Consider the following 15,814-nt stretch of genomic DNA (forward strand, 5'->3'; position numbering starts at 1 on the left):
TGTTTGCTGAATCCTTGTGGGCATTAAGCTACAACGAGAGTGAGTTGTTCAAACTTAGCGTCTGTTAGGTGTTGAATGTTCCATTGCCCAATCCTTATTCCTCTGCCCTGACTTGAAACGCGTAGGTAGATGGGACCAGGGTTCAAAGCAACATCATTCGATGGGACCAGGGTTCAAAGCAACATCATTCGAAAGGAAGATCAAATTGGCAGCCAGCATGATATTAAAGAAGCGCAGAGCACGTGTGAGCTTTGGAGCGGGCGCCATCTTGAAGGATTCTTTCGCGCTAGATTTCAAACTTCTTACGTTAGGATTTATCACCACCTGATTCGTATCTTTAGCAATCACTAAAGCCTCCAAATTTTTTTTATTCGCCAGATTCCAACGACCTATTGACAGCTGCACAGCAAGTAGATACGATAAGAGGCATATCATGAGAACGCCACCAAGACACGACCGCACTGTTCGACTTGTGACTTGAAAGTGAGTGTCACTGGTGTCACAACAGTAGTATTACGAAATAACCCAGTAAGCAGTAACAGAAGTCAAATATGATAAAATTAGTCGATTCCTTTACTACGGTTAGTTGGTATCTCAAAACACAACAACAATTGGGAATCCATTTACCTTTCTGCTGTTTTTCTCCATGTCAAAATGATTCCTAAAGTTATCAACGAATATTCAAATTAAAAAGACAAAAAAACCTGCATCCATAACTATTGTGAAAATGAAATAGTGTTATTTTTTCCATTTTCCATTAAATATTGAAACTTGAAAGATAAAATTTAAAAATTAAAAAAGAAAATAGCGACTATCTCATTCCTGCTGTACATGGGGTTCATTTGCAAACATCGAAGAGGACATTTTCAAGTAATAACACACAGAGCAAAATAACAGAAAACTTATTAGTTTTCCGCCATCAGGCGGGTTGATTAGTTTGGTCCGAAAAAAAACAAAACGCAGTCAAGAAAGTCAATGTATACTGAATTTTTTTCTTTTGGAAAAAAAAAATAGAAAACCAAATAGGTCCGAATAGGATATCAAGTCAGAAAAACTGCGGGTTTTTTCCCGAAAACCAAAACCAAGTACTAAGAAAAAAATAAAAACCGCGAACTGATAATGACACCAAATTTTAAAAGCCATCTTTTTTCGCGCAAAAACGAAAAAGCGATTTGAAATATGAAAGAACGACCCATAAGCTTCCCCTTATTGAAAGATAAGGGCATTTTGAAAGATGTTGGAAGAAAGTACTTCCTTTTTATTGTCAAACCAACATTGTTTTCTTAAACACCCGTAATGTGTCACTCATTACCGTGACGACTATATTTATAGAATTGCAAAACTGGCTTAAGATAATGATCTGGAACAGCTGTATGCAGACGGCCTTCTGTATGTGAATTCAACGCTGTTTAAGACAGTTCGACAGTTCGATCTGAGTTGAAGTGAGGGAGCAGCGAGAATATACTCCAGGTATTTACTTCTTTCTAATATTCCAAATATCGATAGGGTGAAATGTTAGCAAAATAGGTCACGGACTTAATTGAGTGAAGGACGGAAATATCAAACCTATCGGAAAAATTAACTGCACTTTTTGCATCCTCGATGTTTAACTCAAGGCAATTATGAAGTACTTCAGCCATTCTTCATTTACGGGGCTACAAAACATCTCTAGATTTGTTAGCTTGACATTAAGCACTTACTAACGTTTCCCATGCCGCTTTCCAATAACAATGATAATAATATATTTACTTATTAATGTGTTATTATAAATAGTGGTGTGTTAGTTATTCAGGCTCTCTCCGCTGGAATAAGATAAGAATTATAACAACATATTTACATTTTCGTGTTCAGTCAGTTGTTGAAGACACGTGCTTGGTGGCGCGGACAACTAAATCGGAAGATCAAGAAATAAGTAATCTTTGGAGGAATTACCTGAAATATTACTGCGGAAATGTAATTGCAAAGGTAAGCCTGGAAAGGTAAGTGTAACTGGAATGCTATAAAATTCCTTAGTTACCGTCATGACATGAACCGAATATGGTAATTTAAATTGTTCTCGAATTGCAAATGTGCAGAGCGGTGCCTTCAATATGGCCTCCGCTAACATGTACGGCGATTTAAGCAGAAAAGGAAAAGGCTTTTGTTTTTATCAAATATTTCAACTTAATTCATGTACATAAACTAAGTTGTACTAAAATGTTAAATGAAGGGATACACGCAAGTGACTATTTTCACTTCCCCTCAGCTTAACAACTGAAAACAGGAAGATGGCATCTAGAAGGACCATATGGGGTTTCTTAATTGCTTTCTGTAAGCATTTTTATGTTTATTAAAAAGGATATCGAGCCAAAAGAATAAATATTTCACATGAGCTTATTCCAGAGCAAATCACAAGCTGATATAAGACTCAAGGTATCTTGCCCTGCACTTGTTGCTTAGATGACATTAATTTTTTAAAAGACACGTCTCGACCATCATCTTCAGTTAAAATATTTACGAAGTAATATTTTTAGCTGAAGATGACAGTAATTACTTTCGAAACATGACTTTTAAAAATGTCATTTATTTTCTCAAATTTGTTACATCATCTGCTCTTATCTAGCCTTGTTGCTTAAATAGAGTACCGAAGCCCTGACGTCACGTTTCCATGGTTGCATTTCTGCTGGATCTAAACAAACTCACATGTGTTTAACATGGCGGCGTTGTCGATAACATCGTTCGCAAAATACTTCTCAGATGAGCCTAAATCTTTAAACCGTGGCGAAAACCATTACCAATCTGGACACGTTCTATCTTTTTGCTATTGTGATGGAATTATCAGAGGGTCAGTGCAAGCGAGCATGAAAAGTACGACGTATAAAGTCACAGTAAGTGTAAAATTTCTATTACTCGATGTCTATCCGTTAACATCGCCAAACCAAAACTTATTTAAATTAAGTGATTTCGAATCTTCGTTTAAAGGAAATCTTGAAAAGTAAGCTTATATTTCTTTTTCTCTTTCCTTCGCAGATATATCTTCAAGAAAACGAAATACGTTCCACAGAATGCGAGTGCCCTCGTGGCGGTTCAAAGTGTAGTCACGCTGTAGCTCTGTTCCTTCATGGCTACCACAACTTAAGTAGAACTGACATCGAATGTCAGTGGAAGAAACAAAAGGCATCCGAGGTGGTTAAAACGGTAGAAGATCTGTATCCACCCAAAGAAACTAAAGTCCTAAAACGAAAAACTACAGATGAGGACAGAGAATGGCTACGGAACAAGCTGAAGAGATACGGCGAGTTCACAGGAATGTTATGGCTTTTGAGCCCCGAACCTGACAAAGAGAATCGTCTGCCGATCTCCACAGTCGAAGAAATCATTTTATCGAGAGAGTTTGTTGAAAGCGGACTTGATACAAATTTCTTGTTGGAAAAATTGAAAGTAAGTGAGCAGCAAGTGAAATCAGTCTGTGAGATCACGAAAGAGCAACGTGAATGTGGAGAGTGGCATGTGGTGAGAAAAGGACGTTTGACTGCTAGCAATTTTGGTCCAGTTCTTGAAGCAAAAAGAGTCACTCCTTCCCTTATCAAGCGTGTTCTTGGAGAATACGACATCTCTCGAGTGCAGGCTGTTCGATGGGGTGTCGTTAACGAGAAAGAAGGAATAAAGGCCTTCACCAAATTAACAATGAAAGTAGTAAAGGATTGTGGCCTTTGGCTACACAAGTCTGGTGTTTTGGGTGCATCACCAGATGGACTTGTTGATGACAATGCGATCATTGAAGTCAAATGCCCTTACACACATCGCAATTCAACAATTGAGGAGGCTGTTAAAGACCCTAAGTTCTGTTTAGTAAAGAGAGATGCTGGCTATTGTTTAAAACAATCCCACCACTACTGGCATCAAGTCCAGGGTCAGCTGTTTATAACTGGGAAGCAAATCTGTTACTTTGTGGTTTGGACAACAATGCAAACTGTTGTGTTGGCAATCCAGAAAGACTGCACATGGGAACCAAATCTTCTTTCACTTCAAGAATTTTATACAATTCACATGATTCCTGCACTTGTTGATGGTGGTCTTTAAATTTTAAGACTTTGTTGTAAAATTAATGTAGTTTTTTATAAAGTAATGGATTTGATAATACATACTTTTAGAAATATTTTTTAAAATATTGTTTTATTTGGTAAAATCATTGCAACTTTTACAACAAATATGCAGTAACTGAAGGGTGTATATAAAATAAAAATGTTCATGTTAATCTTAAAATTGTTTTTCTTTAAACAGCAACATTTGCTGGGGTTTTTACATTAGCTACTTGAGACAAGAAAATGATAGATTCATTGTAATCGTATTTGAATACAGTTGGTTATCTGAATTCATAATAAGACTAGCATAAGGGTGTGGTGGCAGGAATACTGATCAGAAATAAATAGTTTGTCATTAAGTTGTGTATCATGATTCCTTGTATCATGAGCAAGTAAAATAGGGTTACAAGCTTTTCACAGATCACACAACACCTGTCCACTCTTTGTATCAGAATACAGTTAATTGATTAACTATGATCAGACAATGCCAATGTATACCAGGCCTTAGTAAACTGATGTAAGATGATCAATATTTCAATTAAAATGACTAATCAAAGTCAACAGTGTCATTGGTTTCCTTAATTAATGGGTTTTGTAAATTAACTAAAGCACCACATAGCTGTATAATCTTACCAGAGAGGGATCGCAAGTATGGTGGCACAAAATTTAAAATTTTATAGTTCTTCAATCTAGCATTAGCACGTTCTACGTGTATACGACATTTTGCAATGCTCTTTGTTAACTTAACTTCACTTTCTGTAAATTTTCCATTGTTCAAGAATGGGGGAATGTTCACATATACACCATTAGGAACAATATCATTTATCAAAAACCCTTTATCCGCAAGTATAATATCCCCAGCAACAAAATGCTTTAATATTCCTGACTTTTGAACCGTTACTTTATCTGATACTGAGCCAGGGAAAAGTTTACTTACATAAGTTATAACCGCGTTGGGTGCCACACCAACAATTGTCTTAAAAGAATTCATACCCCTGTACGTTGAATATGTCAATTTTTGGTCACTCATAAGCTTAGGTGTAGCAACCTCGATATCGGTGCAATCTATTACCATACGACAGTCTCCAAATAAGCTAAATGAGCCTGGAAGTGAAGTTTTGTTTTTTTGTCTGGATGGAACAGCTATCTCCATTTGATCTTCATATAGAATTTGGTGCAAAACATGGATAAATGTTGTCACAATATTCGCTATTGTAGCAGTACTGCAACTAAAAAGTTCAGCTAAATGTAAGTTATGATAATTATGTCTAATCTTCATCAATGTTATCAATATTTGATCTTCAAAAGATATCTTGTCTACTTTCCAGCCACACACGTAAACAATATCGTTGCGGTATCTTTCGGCATATTCGACAACAATGTGGAACATTTCTTTGTTTGGGAGGCCAGTATCCATGTTGATTACCTTTGAATCCATGTTAAAAGAGCTGTAGTTTCTTTTTAAGTAGCTTTCTTTTTCTTTCAACTCGGATACTTGGGTCTTTAATGTCCCTAGCTCTGCTTGTAGCAGGATATTTTCAGTCTGCAAAGTAGGGCATTTCATTTGCATCTCCTCGCAACTGAGCTCGCAAGGCTCGTTCTGGTTGCTCTTCGTCGAAGATTCTGAAAGGATCTGCTCGATAGTCGTTGTCTCTGGGACTTCAGTTCTTTGCTTTTTCCTTTTTGGAGCATTTCGAGATTCAAATAGTTTGTCTTTATTCCAGGAAAAGACCTCGGGGCCTTCTTCTTTACTTCCTCGGAAATGACAACTACAAACTCGAGCGCCTTTGCCAGGTTCACGATCAGCTCGTCTGGAGAGAGAAAACGAAGGTTTTAAACTTTAATCATAACGTAAAAAAAAGCTTTTTTTCTCTCTAGAGGTCTTTCAAAGGTATAATCCACAGGTCAGTGCACTTTTGAGTGGTTAAATAAAACCATCTTCCGCGTAACTATAACCGACACGTGGCCGTGCATCATGGTGGTCATTGTACCAAAAATCAACCTACCTTATTAGAGAAATCCATTTTCTTCTTTGAGCAGGATCTTTGGGGAAACGGTAAAAGCTGCAATTGTGACTTTCTGACTGATGACTGCAGTCGGGAACGAAGCATTGGCCCATTTTATGATGAGATGTAACGAAAGACGCCAAATAGTGTTTAGATCCAGCAAAAATGCTACCATGGTAACATGACGTCACACTTCGGCACTCTATGTTTAGGTCTGAATAGAATGCACTCGCGAGAAGATTAGGAATCTCAGCGCGATAGAAACACTTGGCGGAAGGCGACTGTTGGACGGGGACCCGAAACATGTTCCACTGCTCCTTCTTAAATTAGGTGACATCCAGCACAAAGGTCCTACTTTGCTCGCTTTCACGGCTTTCCGGTCTACGATCCTCCCATGAGTAGGAACGGGCTTAACGAGCCAGCAGCAGACCATGTCCGTGACATAAAAATATTCAAATTATGCAGCGCAAGCGTTTGGCTGAGCAAAATACAGTTTAATGGCTCTTTGTTTAATTTTCAACCAAATCGTGTTGCAAAACAGTTTTTTCTCTCATTATTAAGCAACCAGCCGTATCCCCTGCGCCTAGAGAAAGCAAATTATTTTTATTGTTGATGTTCGGCATCAAAGGTGCGCTCACGTAATAATGTCATTTATATCCGTCATGAGGAGAGACAAGTTTATTAAAAATGCGTTTGTAGAAAATTTCATCGCAAGGTTAATGAATCAGTAGTGAACCGAAAGATCGAAAGAAAAGATCAAATGTGTATTTTACGGAAAACAATATCTCCATACCAATTACACGAGAACATAGGATGAGGTCTACATGTGTACAAACATGAATTTGTTATCCGCTCGTTTATTTCAATCGGTGCGCGATACATTCTCGCTGGTTAATATCTTGCACTTAATATGATGCTGAAACGAGCAATATGTTTCTTGTGCTTGAAATTAAAAACCAGTAGATAAATTATGTCTAAATATCCCTGCCTATGTAACAGATCAAGCGAGGTTTCAAAGCATCAGCAAGTATTCCGGCTGAACCCGTCCAAAACCAAGATACAAATAGTCTGTGTGGTTTCTTTCCTTTCACTTCTTGTCGATGAGGATGTATCAGTTCTTGCAGGTGGGAGGTCATATCCTAACCTGTATCTTACTAATACAGGTTTTCACGGACATAACCAATGACGGCGTAATTTGTTATATATGGCTTTCAATGAAACGTCCTGTAGGTTATATTCTCCGTTCTGAACGTTTCTGGAAAATTCGAGGTGCTGTCTTGCAATGCTCCGGCGAAATTAACATATACCAAGACCCGGGCGGGGAACTTTTCTCTTTGTCCTCTCGTTTACTCTGATTCTACTTGCAGTTGCGCCAATAGCGGAAGTAAGCCTTCAGAGAGATGTCCCATCGTTTAACTCAAGTCAACTTTTCCAAGCTCCAAAGGGACATTATGTAGAACTCAATTTCACCTTGGAGACGTCACATCCAACACCATGCCTTGATGATATGTACCTTGCGATTCGCGATGGATACAACAAGTCTGCCCATCTTCTTGGAAGATTTTGTGGAAGGAACATTTCTGGTATTGTGCGATCTAGTGGACAAAACTTGTGGATCAGAAATTTTGGTTTTTCCAAGCATAAAATCAGGTTTTGGGGCTCGTACATCAACAAAACACTTAACATAACAGGTATTGTCTGCTGAAGTTACAAACTAAAACAATTTGTTTTAAAATGTTTTTAAGTCGACAGAACATGACAGAGGTGTAAGTATATGTCATTAATTTGTTCCCTTCTAGTCTACCCAAACCTTGACAACGTGGCTACAACTCAGTTTGTTCTTTTTAACCGAACCTCGTCTCTATGGTGTCCAGCACAAGGTGCACCGGCACCAATTATTGTTTGGAGAAAGAACGGCACAGTGGTACAGAACAGTACAAGTGTACAGTATCAGCTGAACATTACTGGAGAAAACTATGATAAGTACAGCTGTGAAGTGAACAGACATGAAAAAAAAGAAATTCGTCTCGTCATTGAAAGTGAGTTTATTTGGAAATATTTGATTCTAAACCCAATAGGGCTGAGAAGGAAATACATTGCAGATTTGCAAAGTTTCCATGCCTTGCTGGTGAAATGAGCAAATCCTAAAGCTTTTTCACCTGCCTTCGCAACTGCGAGACTGACATTATCGTTCAAGCGACCCAACAACAATGAAATAGTATTGAGGATTCACGAGATAACGAGAGCGAAACTCAGCAATTACAACCAAAAAACCTAAATTTCAACAGACAGCAGGTAAATAAAAACAAGTTTTGTTGCCATATTCTAGGCTGCCCAAATCCTTGCAAATGCACCACAGTAGTTGGAATCATGAGTGCAGCTACCCGCATTGAATGCAGAGGAAAACATTTAAAGTCAGTTCCATGGGACTTGCCCCTTTCTACTGTGAAATTGTAAGCCTTTCAACTCGTTTTGTTTAACATGCATGTACTCGTAGATATCGTGGTGAAAATCAGATAGAGTAGCTACCATCTGGACTCTCCGACACCAACATACATACATACATACATACATACGTTACTTCACCACTCCCCATTGGGGCTTTTCAGGGCCAATTCCCACCCATCCCACCCCAGGGGAGGACATCTACTACACAGTAATCTCGTGCGCGGGAAATTAACGTCTCCTACCCCTAACCCTGCAGGAGACGGGGCCTACGGATTATTCCTCCTTAACCGAGAAGACTAGAATATCTATCCATTTTTTGATTATAGAAAGGTAGCAAATTCTCCTCATTTATTTTAAGACCATGAGTATCGGTCCAGCCGGGGCTCGAACCCTCGACCTCCCGCACAACACAATCCAACGTTCTAGCCAATTGAGCTAACCGGGAGGCGGTTTAACAAGAAGTTGAACCAAATTTCACTAAAGTTAAACATCCCAGCGGTCCGAAATCCTAACTCTTCGAATTTCATTAGCTTATTTTATTTCGGGAGCTCCAGCGGTCCGGATTTTCCCATTCAGACCCCGGGTACGGAGTAGTCCGAGTATTACAATCTGTTGCCTAACAACCGTTTGTAATTTAATAATCCTCCTCAAAAAGTGACTTCGATAGAAAACAAAAACTTACATTTCCAACTACAAAAAGAAAGAAACAACACGAAAGCAAGACGTTAAAGTGCCCCTGACATGAATTTTTTTTCTCGGAATTCCTAGCTTGATGCATATAAAAAACGAATTTAACCTTCAATCCAGGCGGAAATGTCTTCAAACCCCATTTTTGTAGTTCAAAACACGCGCTATCTGCGAACGAAATTGTCCCCTCTTCCTCGCGGCCAAAATGTCACGTGATTTTCTTTCGTGACACCAAGTTGTGTACAGCCATCGAAACCAACATGGATTACAGATGGGCAAAAAGAGTGATATGATTCTATAATTTATAGAATCAGCAGAGTGACACTCGCTCAAATGAATCAATGACTCGGTTCTCACCTCCACACGTTCCGCAACTCAGTGTTTTGTGTACACAAAATTACGTCAAGAAGGCCGTGAACTAGGTCCCAGATTCCGAGACTGTTTTCACTAGAAAATAGTACCTTTTAGAGCGCAAAAATTCAAGTTTGAAAACAATGCGGAATATATTTTCCTTTTAGAGACTTGGGTACAAACCAAATAGAGGAGCTACCACCTGAAGTCTTCCACAACAACACAGAGTTGGTCAAACTGTAAGTAACTAATACCTATACCTAAGCTTGTGCTAATTTTAATGACGCGCGATGTGACAAGAATTACAATATACCATGCATGGTAGGTTAGTGAACCATAAAGGTAATGAAATAGGGTTGGAGGGTTTTCAGATCGGTAATATTGGCATAGAGGAGTAGGGCATCCTTCCATCTTCATAAATGACAATATACTGAAATTTTCAATTCCATTTCCCCTTTTTATCGGTGAATTTGTTTCATTTGGAAACGCGAAGAATTCTGGGTTGCCAACGCGGAAAGGGAAGGCAGAGAGAGCGCGAAATGTGATCGTCTTTGAAGGTTTTCCCTCTCAGGCGACAACTTTCAGGTTCCGTACTACGCACCACTTTCTCTAGTTTTACCAGTTTAGCTGTCGTATTTCCTATATGATGGTAAGACAAAGTTTTTAACATTTACAGAGGGTTAGACGGTAATAAGATCAAGAAGTTGAGTGGTGATTTGTTTTCTCAGTTAATCAAGCTGCAATGGCTGTAAGTGAAAATTCATACTCTTATATCAGCCATTTTATGTTTCAGAACGTACCATTTCTTACAGAATATAGAATTAAAAAAGTTAACTACCGGAAACCTAGTACGGGATTGAATTAATTTCCTCAAGATTTGAAAAAACGGTGATAATTAACGGACGTTTAAAAAGTTCCAAGTAAAAACTCATTAGGTATCATTTTTATACGAACCTAAAGGAGAACCAGATAGAGGAGCGTTCATTTCCAACTACACAAAGAAACAAACAACAGGAAGGCAACACGTTAAACTCACTAACCTGTATATACTCGTAGAGATCTACAGAACAATCAGATACAGAAGCTGCCACCTGGAGTCTTCAAAAAAAACACGGAGTTAAATTACTTGTAAGCCATCAAAGTTTTGAATAACCATTATTTTTTTTTCTAAGTATCTCAGCGGTCCAGAATCCTTAATCCTCGAATCTTATTGGCTTATTCCACGAGCTCCAGCGGTCCGGATTCTCCCATTCAGACCCAGGGTACGGAATGCTCCGAGTATTGCAATCTGTTGCCTAAAAGCCGTTTGTAATTTGATAATCCTCCCCAAAAAGTAACTCCGATGGAAAGCAAAAAACTTACATTTCCAACTACACAAAGAAACAAACAACAGGAAAGCAACACGTTAAACTCACTAACCTGTATATACTCGTAGAGATCTACAGAACAATCAGATAGAGGAGCTGCCACCTGGAGTCTTCAACAATAACACGGAGCTGAACCACTTGTAAGTCACCAAAGTTTTGAATAACCATTATTTTTTTTCCAGGCATCTCAGTTGTCCAGCATCCTTAATCCTCGAATCGTATTGGCTTATTACGCGCGCTCCAGCAGTACGGACTTTCCGAGTATTTCAATTTGTGGCCGTTTATAATTTAATTATTCTCCACAAAAGTAACTCAGAAAGTTAAAACGCGAGGTGTTTACAGTTGATCACTGGAAATTTCTTTCATTTAAAATCCTAATTTTCCTAAACAATTTGTCCGTTATAAATCGTTAAGCAAAGTTTTGAGGCCTTCTGCAAATACACACTTAAGACAAGTTACTCGAATGTAGGCATTTCTACCAAACATTGCACTACAGAAAACTCTGTAATTGTCAGTTGCCAGATCATGATCGATACTTATAAAGAGAAAATGTTTCAAAGTTTGTTTGGAAGCCTTCTAATCGCCTTTATCATTACGCTAATAAAAATATTTCTGTCAAAGTCTCTCTCTTTTCTCCGCTATCTATTCGCTAAAAAGTTGATCGGTTCATGAGAGAGCTTACCGTTACTACAGCCCTAAATCATTCGGTTCCTTTTGAGAAACATTTCGTCAAAATTCTCTAACTTAATGAAGTGGTCTATGATAAACTGAAAATTACTCACTAAAAGAGAATATAGGGGATTACGGCGAGCTAAGACTTCCAAACTACGCGAATGTTCCAGCGTTTCTACGTTCTTAGCAAATTTGACAGAAAGGGAGAACACAAAAGAAAGACGTACATGCAAGTCTTCTCTCTCAGATCCCAATGTTACGACTCTGTAGTTCCCACCTCTTCCCTCTGTTTATTAATAGAACACTGATAATTTCTTATGAGACAAAGTTTCAACACTTCCAGATGGTTACGTAATAACAAGATCAAGAAGTTGCGAGGTGACTCCTTTTCTCAGCTGCTCAAACTGAAAAAGCTGTGAGTGAAAAGTATATCCCGATTTTATATGGATAAGAACACCCATTTTTAGCTGACTATTTTTGAAGTCATCTTAAGAAAATATACAACAAAAATTCACAGGAAGCTAAAAGTTTCACTTCAATGCCTGGTATATCCTCTTTTTAGGGACTTGGGTACAAACCAAATAGAAGAGCTACCATCTGAAGTCTTCCACAACAACACAGAGTTGGTGAAACTGTAAGTAACTAAGGATTATACCTATGCTTGTGCTTATTTTATTGAAGCGCGATGTGACAAGAATTGCTACATAACTCACGCATGGTAGGTTAGTGAACCATGAAGGTTATGGAATAGGGTTGGAGGGTTTTCAGATCGGCGATATTGACAGGGAGTAGAGCATCCTTCCATATTCATAAATGACAATATACTGGAATTTTCAAATTCCATTTTCCAATTTTTATCGGTGAATTTGTTTCATTTGCAAATGCGAAGTATTCTGGGTTGCCAACGTGGAAAGGGGAGGCAGAGAGAGGGCGAAATGTGATAGTCTCTTAAGGTTTTCCCTCTCAGGGGACAACTTTCAGGTTCCGTACTACCCACCTCGTTCTCTAGTTTTACCAGTTTAGCAGTCGCATTTTCCTATATGATGGTAAGACAAAGTTTTCAACATTTACAGATGGTTAGACGGTAATAAGATCAAGAAGTTGAGTGGTGATTTATTTTCTCAGTTAATGGAGCTGCAATGGCTGTAAGTGAAAATTGGTACTCCTATATCAGCCATTTTGTGTTTCAGACCGTACCATTTCTTACAGAAAATAAAATTAAAAAAGTTAACGATCGCAAACCTAGTACGGGACTGACTTGATTTCCTCAAGATTTGAAGAAATGCCGATAATTAACGGACGTTTAAAAAGTTCCACCCAAAAATTCATTATGTATCATTTTTACAGGACCCTAAAAGAGAATCAGATAGAGGAGCTACCATCAGGAATCTTCAACTACAACACTGAATTGGTCAAATTGTAAGGCGGTTAACAAGTTTGTGCTCGATTTTTACCAATTTTTTTTTACTGTCATGATCGTTAGCGTTATTAATTCTAAAATAATCGAAATATTGTTTAACGAAACCATAGTCGTCGTGAGTGAGGGACCATTACTTTTGTGTTCACCATCGCGAAAACCACAACGGATATTTGTTAGCGACTGACAAAAAAAAGCGTACTATGGTTATATTTACCCTCTATGACGCTCTATTTCCCTAGTCTTGGTTCGTTATTTAAATTTGAAAACTGAGAGCAATTGTACATGCTTTGACTGCTTTATCTTGTTATCCACCAATAGATGGTTAAACAAAAACAAGATCACAAAGTTGCGTGGTGATTTATTTACTCCATTAGTCAAGCTGCAGAGGCTGTAAGTGGAGAACCTTTGAATATCTATCGCTGATCAAGTCTTGGACAATGTAGGGTGTTTGTTAGATGATCAAGATAGTATATTTACCACACAATACTCCGTGATTTTTTATTCTACTTTTACTTAAGAAAGTAGATTTACAACACGATTGATTACTAGGAATTGTCCTTACAGTGGTAATTATAAAGCTGTGTAACGCGATACATTAGAGATAGTAACTAGTTGATCCTTCTTTATTGTCCGACTCTAACTGTCGTAGTCGTAGACTTCTTCTGGAAGTTTTACAAGTATAACTAAAGGCCTGTGTTTATAAGCCAAAGTTACGGGGCCAATGGCCATAGAGGCTTGGCTGGACTTACTAACAGGAACAGTCGAAGTTTTTTGAAAGATCGTAAAACGTGTAAGGCAAGGTGAGAAAAATGTTTTGGGGGCCACAGTTTTAGAGGCGTTTAGAGGCGTTTTTACAGGTATTTAGTTATACTTGTAAAACTCCCTGAAGAAGTCTACGACAATTAGGCGGAACGTGTCGGAGAATAATGAAGTTTTTCAACTACTGTTCGTAAAAGTGTTGCCCACTAGTTTATATTCAAAAATTGCGAGGTGACTCCTTTTCTCAGTTAGTCAAGCTGAAAAGGCTGTGAGTGAAGAGTATCTCCGTTTTCACATGCACCAGAGCATCCATCTTTAGATGACTATTATGGCATTCATCTTGAGAAAATATACAACAACAATAAACCGGGGGTTAAATGTTTAACCTCAATGCAGGATGTATCCTCCTTTTAGGTACTTGGGTACAAACCAAATAGAGGAGCTACCACCTGAAGTCTTCCACAACAACACAGAGTTGGTCCAACTGTATGTAAAAAATATCTAAACCTATGCTTGTGCTTATTTTATTGAAGCGCGATGTGACAAGAATTGCTATTTATTATATAAATACTTATGAAATACCAGGATTTCTCCTTTTACTAAAAAATCATATCTTCACGGCGCGCAGTGAAGTTACTATTTTTATCTTTCGCGTGTGAGGATATTGGTGTGGCCATGGTTACCAACATAATTACCCAATTACAATAGTAAGAGCTTTTCGCACAAGTTTCGAAAAGATTTAATTACCTAATAAGCTAGCCCGTAATCGTGAGTGACGAACCTTACTTTTATGTTCGCTATCGCGAGAAAGCGAGAACCCTAAGAGATATTTTTTAACGACTGCGAAAGACTTCACCATGTTCATTGCCCTATTCTCAATAGATCTCAATAAAGAGATCTATGCATGGATGGCAGTTAAGAAGCGTAGTCTCAAAGCAACGTTTTGAAACTTTTGCAGGGAGTTAAACAATAACAAAATCAAGAAATTGAGTGGTGATTTATTTACTACTTTAGTCAAGATTCAGATTCTGTAAGTGTAGAACTTTGAATATTTATCGCACATAAAGTCTTAGACAATAACCAGTTGATCCTTAACGAGAATGTGGAATTTGTCGGCAGTCATCCACCTAGAGCATAGACCCTGGTTAACCATCAATTTACTTGAAAAGGCCTTTAAACTGATTTCAGATGATCTTTGAATGTAAACATCACTTACCGACAATGTAGTCTTTTGAGGCGCAATTGGTAGTAATGTCGCAATCTGATTGGCCAGTTTGCCGTAGTCAAGCAAGATGTGTCACGCAATGCCTTGATCAGCTCGTCAATACTGACGTCCATATTGCGGTAAAAACGAAATGACAGTGGTTTAGCGTGGTCTGTACTCTTATCGACAATGATATTAGTCATCATACCTTGGACAAAATGTGTTGCGGATTCCAACAGGATTTTGACCACTGTGATGACGAATATCGTTGTCGATAAGAGTACAGACCACGCTAAACCGCTGTCGATTCGTTAAGTATTCAAAATTATGTACAGGACGTACCTGGTTTACAGCGTGAAATCGGGTCTCTTTTGAATGATTGGAGGCACCGATCAATCCATGTCGATGGTCTAATTTCTAATCTCTATCTTATGCAGCGTCCTTTACTGACTTGAACACTTTGCTCTGCTTTTCAACAATTGTCACAAACTCTTATTTTTCTAACTGAAAACAAAACCTTAAATGTACAACCACAAAAAAACAATAAACAAGAGCAAAGCAAGACGTTTAACTCACCGACCTGTATATGCTCGTAGACAACTAGGTGAAAATCAGATAGAGGAGTTACAACTTGGACTCTTCGACACCAACAAGAAGTTGAACCAATTGTAAGTCACTAAAGTTTATGGTAGCCATTTATTGTTTTCCCAAACATCTCAGCGGTCCGGAATCCTAACTAATCGAGTTTCATTGGCTAATTTAATTTCGCGCGCTCCGGTGGTCCGAATTTTCCCATTCAGACCCCGGGTGGAGAACGCTCCAAGTATTGCAATCTG

At 38.3% G+C, this 15,814-nt stretch overlaps 4 protein-coding genes across 4 annotated transcripts; 3 read left to right on the forward strand and 1 right to left on the reverse strand.

Annotated features, from left to right (window-relative positions):
• The first annotated feature begins 1,350 nt into the window (after positions 1-1,350).
• On the forward strand, positions 1,351-12,014 carry LOC148743450 (uncharacterized). The gene is made up of 10 exons (XM_088751258.1): positions 1,351-1,470; positions 1,852-1,979; positions 2,246-2,310; positions 7,438-7,761; positions 7,870-8,109; positions 8,400-8,523; positions 9,724-9,795; positions 10,233-10,304; positions 10,992-11,063; positions 11,939-12,014. Exons 3-10 carry the CDS (start codon positions 2,268-2,270, stop codon positions 12,012-12,014), a joined length of 1,023 nt encoding a protein of 340 aa, XP_088607384.1. The 5' UTR covers positions 1,351-1,470; positions 1,852-1,979; positions 2,246-2,267.
• On the forward strand, positions 2,615-4,620 carry LOC148743451 (uncharacterized). The gene is made up of 2 exons (XM_088726437.1): positions 2,615-2,867; positions 3,010-4,620. The coding sequence occupies exons 1-2, from the start codon at positions 2,694-2,696 to the stop codon at positions 4,060-4,062; spliced, it is 1,227 nt and encodes a 408-aa protein (XP_088582563.1). The 5' UTR covers positions 2,615-2,693; the 3' UTR covers positions 4,063-4,620.
• On the reverse strand, positions 4,137-6,408 carry LOC148743452 (uncharacterized). The gene is made up of 2 exons (XM_088726433.1): positions 6,071-6,408; positions 4,137-5,875 (listed from the first exon to the last, which is right to left on the reverse strand). Exons 1-2 carry the CDS (start codon positions 6,373-6,375, stop codon positions 4,612-4,614), a joined length of 1,569 nt encoding a protein of 522 aa, XP_088582559.1. The 5' UTR covers positions 6,376-6,408; the 3' UTR covers positions 4,137-4,611.
• A 67-nt stretch (positions 12,015-12,081) lies between the features above and the next one.
• LOC148743453 (uncharacterized) lies at positions 12,082-15,650 on the forward strand. The gene is made up of 7 exons (XM_088751264.1): positions 12,082-12,229; positions 12,669-12,740; positions 12,943-13,014; positions 13,334-13,405; positions 14,189-14,260; positions 14,733-14,804; positions 15,575-15,650. The coding sequence occupies exons 2-7, from the start codon at positions 12,724-12,726 to the stop codon at positions 15,648-15,650; spliced, it is 381 nt and encodes a 126-aa protein (XP_088607390.1). The 5' UTR covers positions 12,082-12,229; positions 12,669-12,723.
• Positions 15,651-15,814: the final 164 nt, after the last annotated feature.

This window comes from Stylophora pistillata, chromosome 1 (genome assembly GCF_964205215.1).
Source record: "Stylophora pistillata chromosome 1, jaStyPist1.2, whole genome shotgun sequence".
NCBI lineage: Eukaryota > Metazoa > Cnidaria > Anthozoa > Scleractinia > Pocilloporidae > Stylophora > Stylophora pistillata.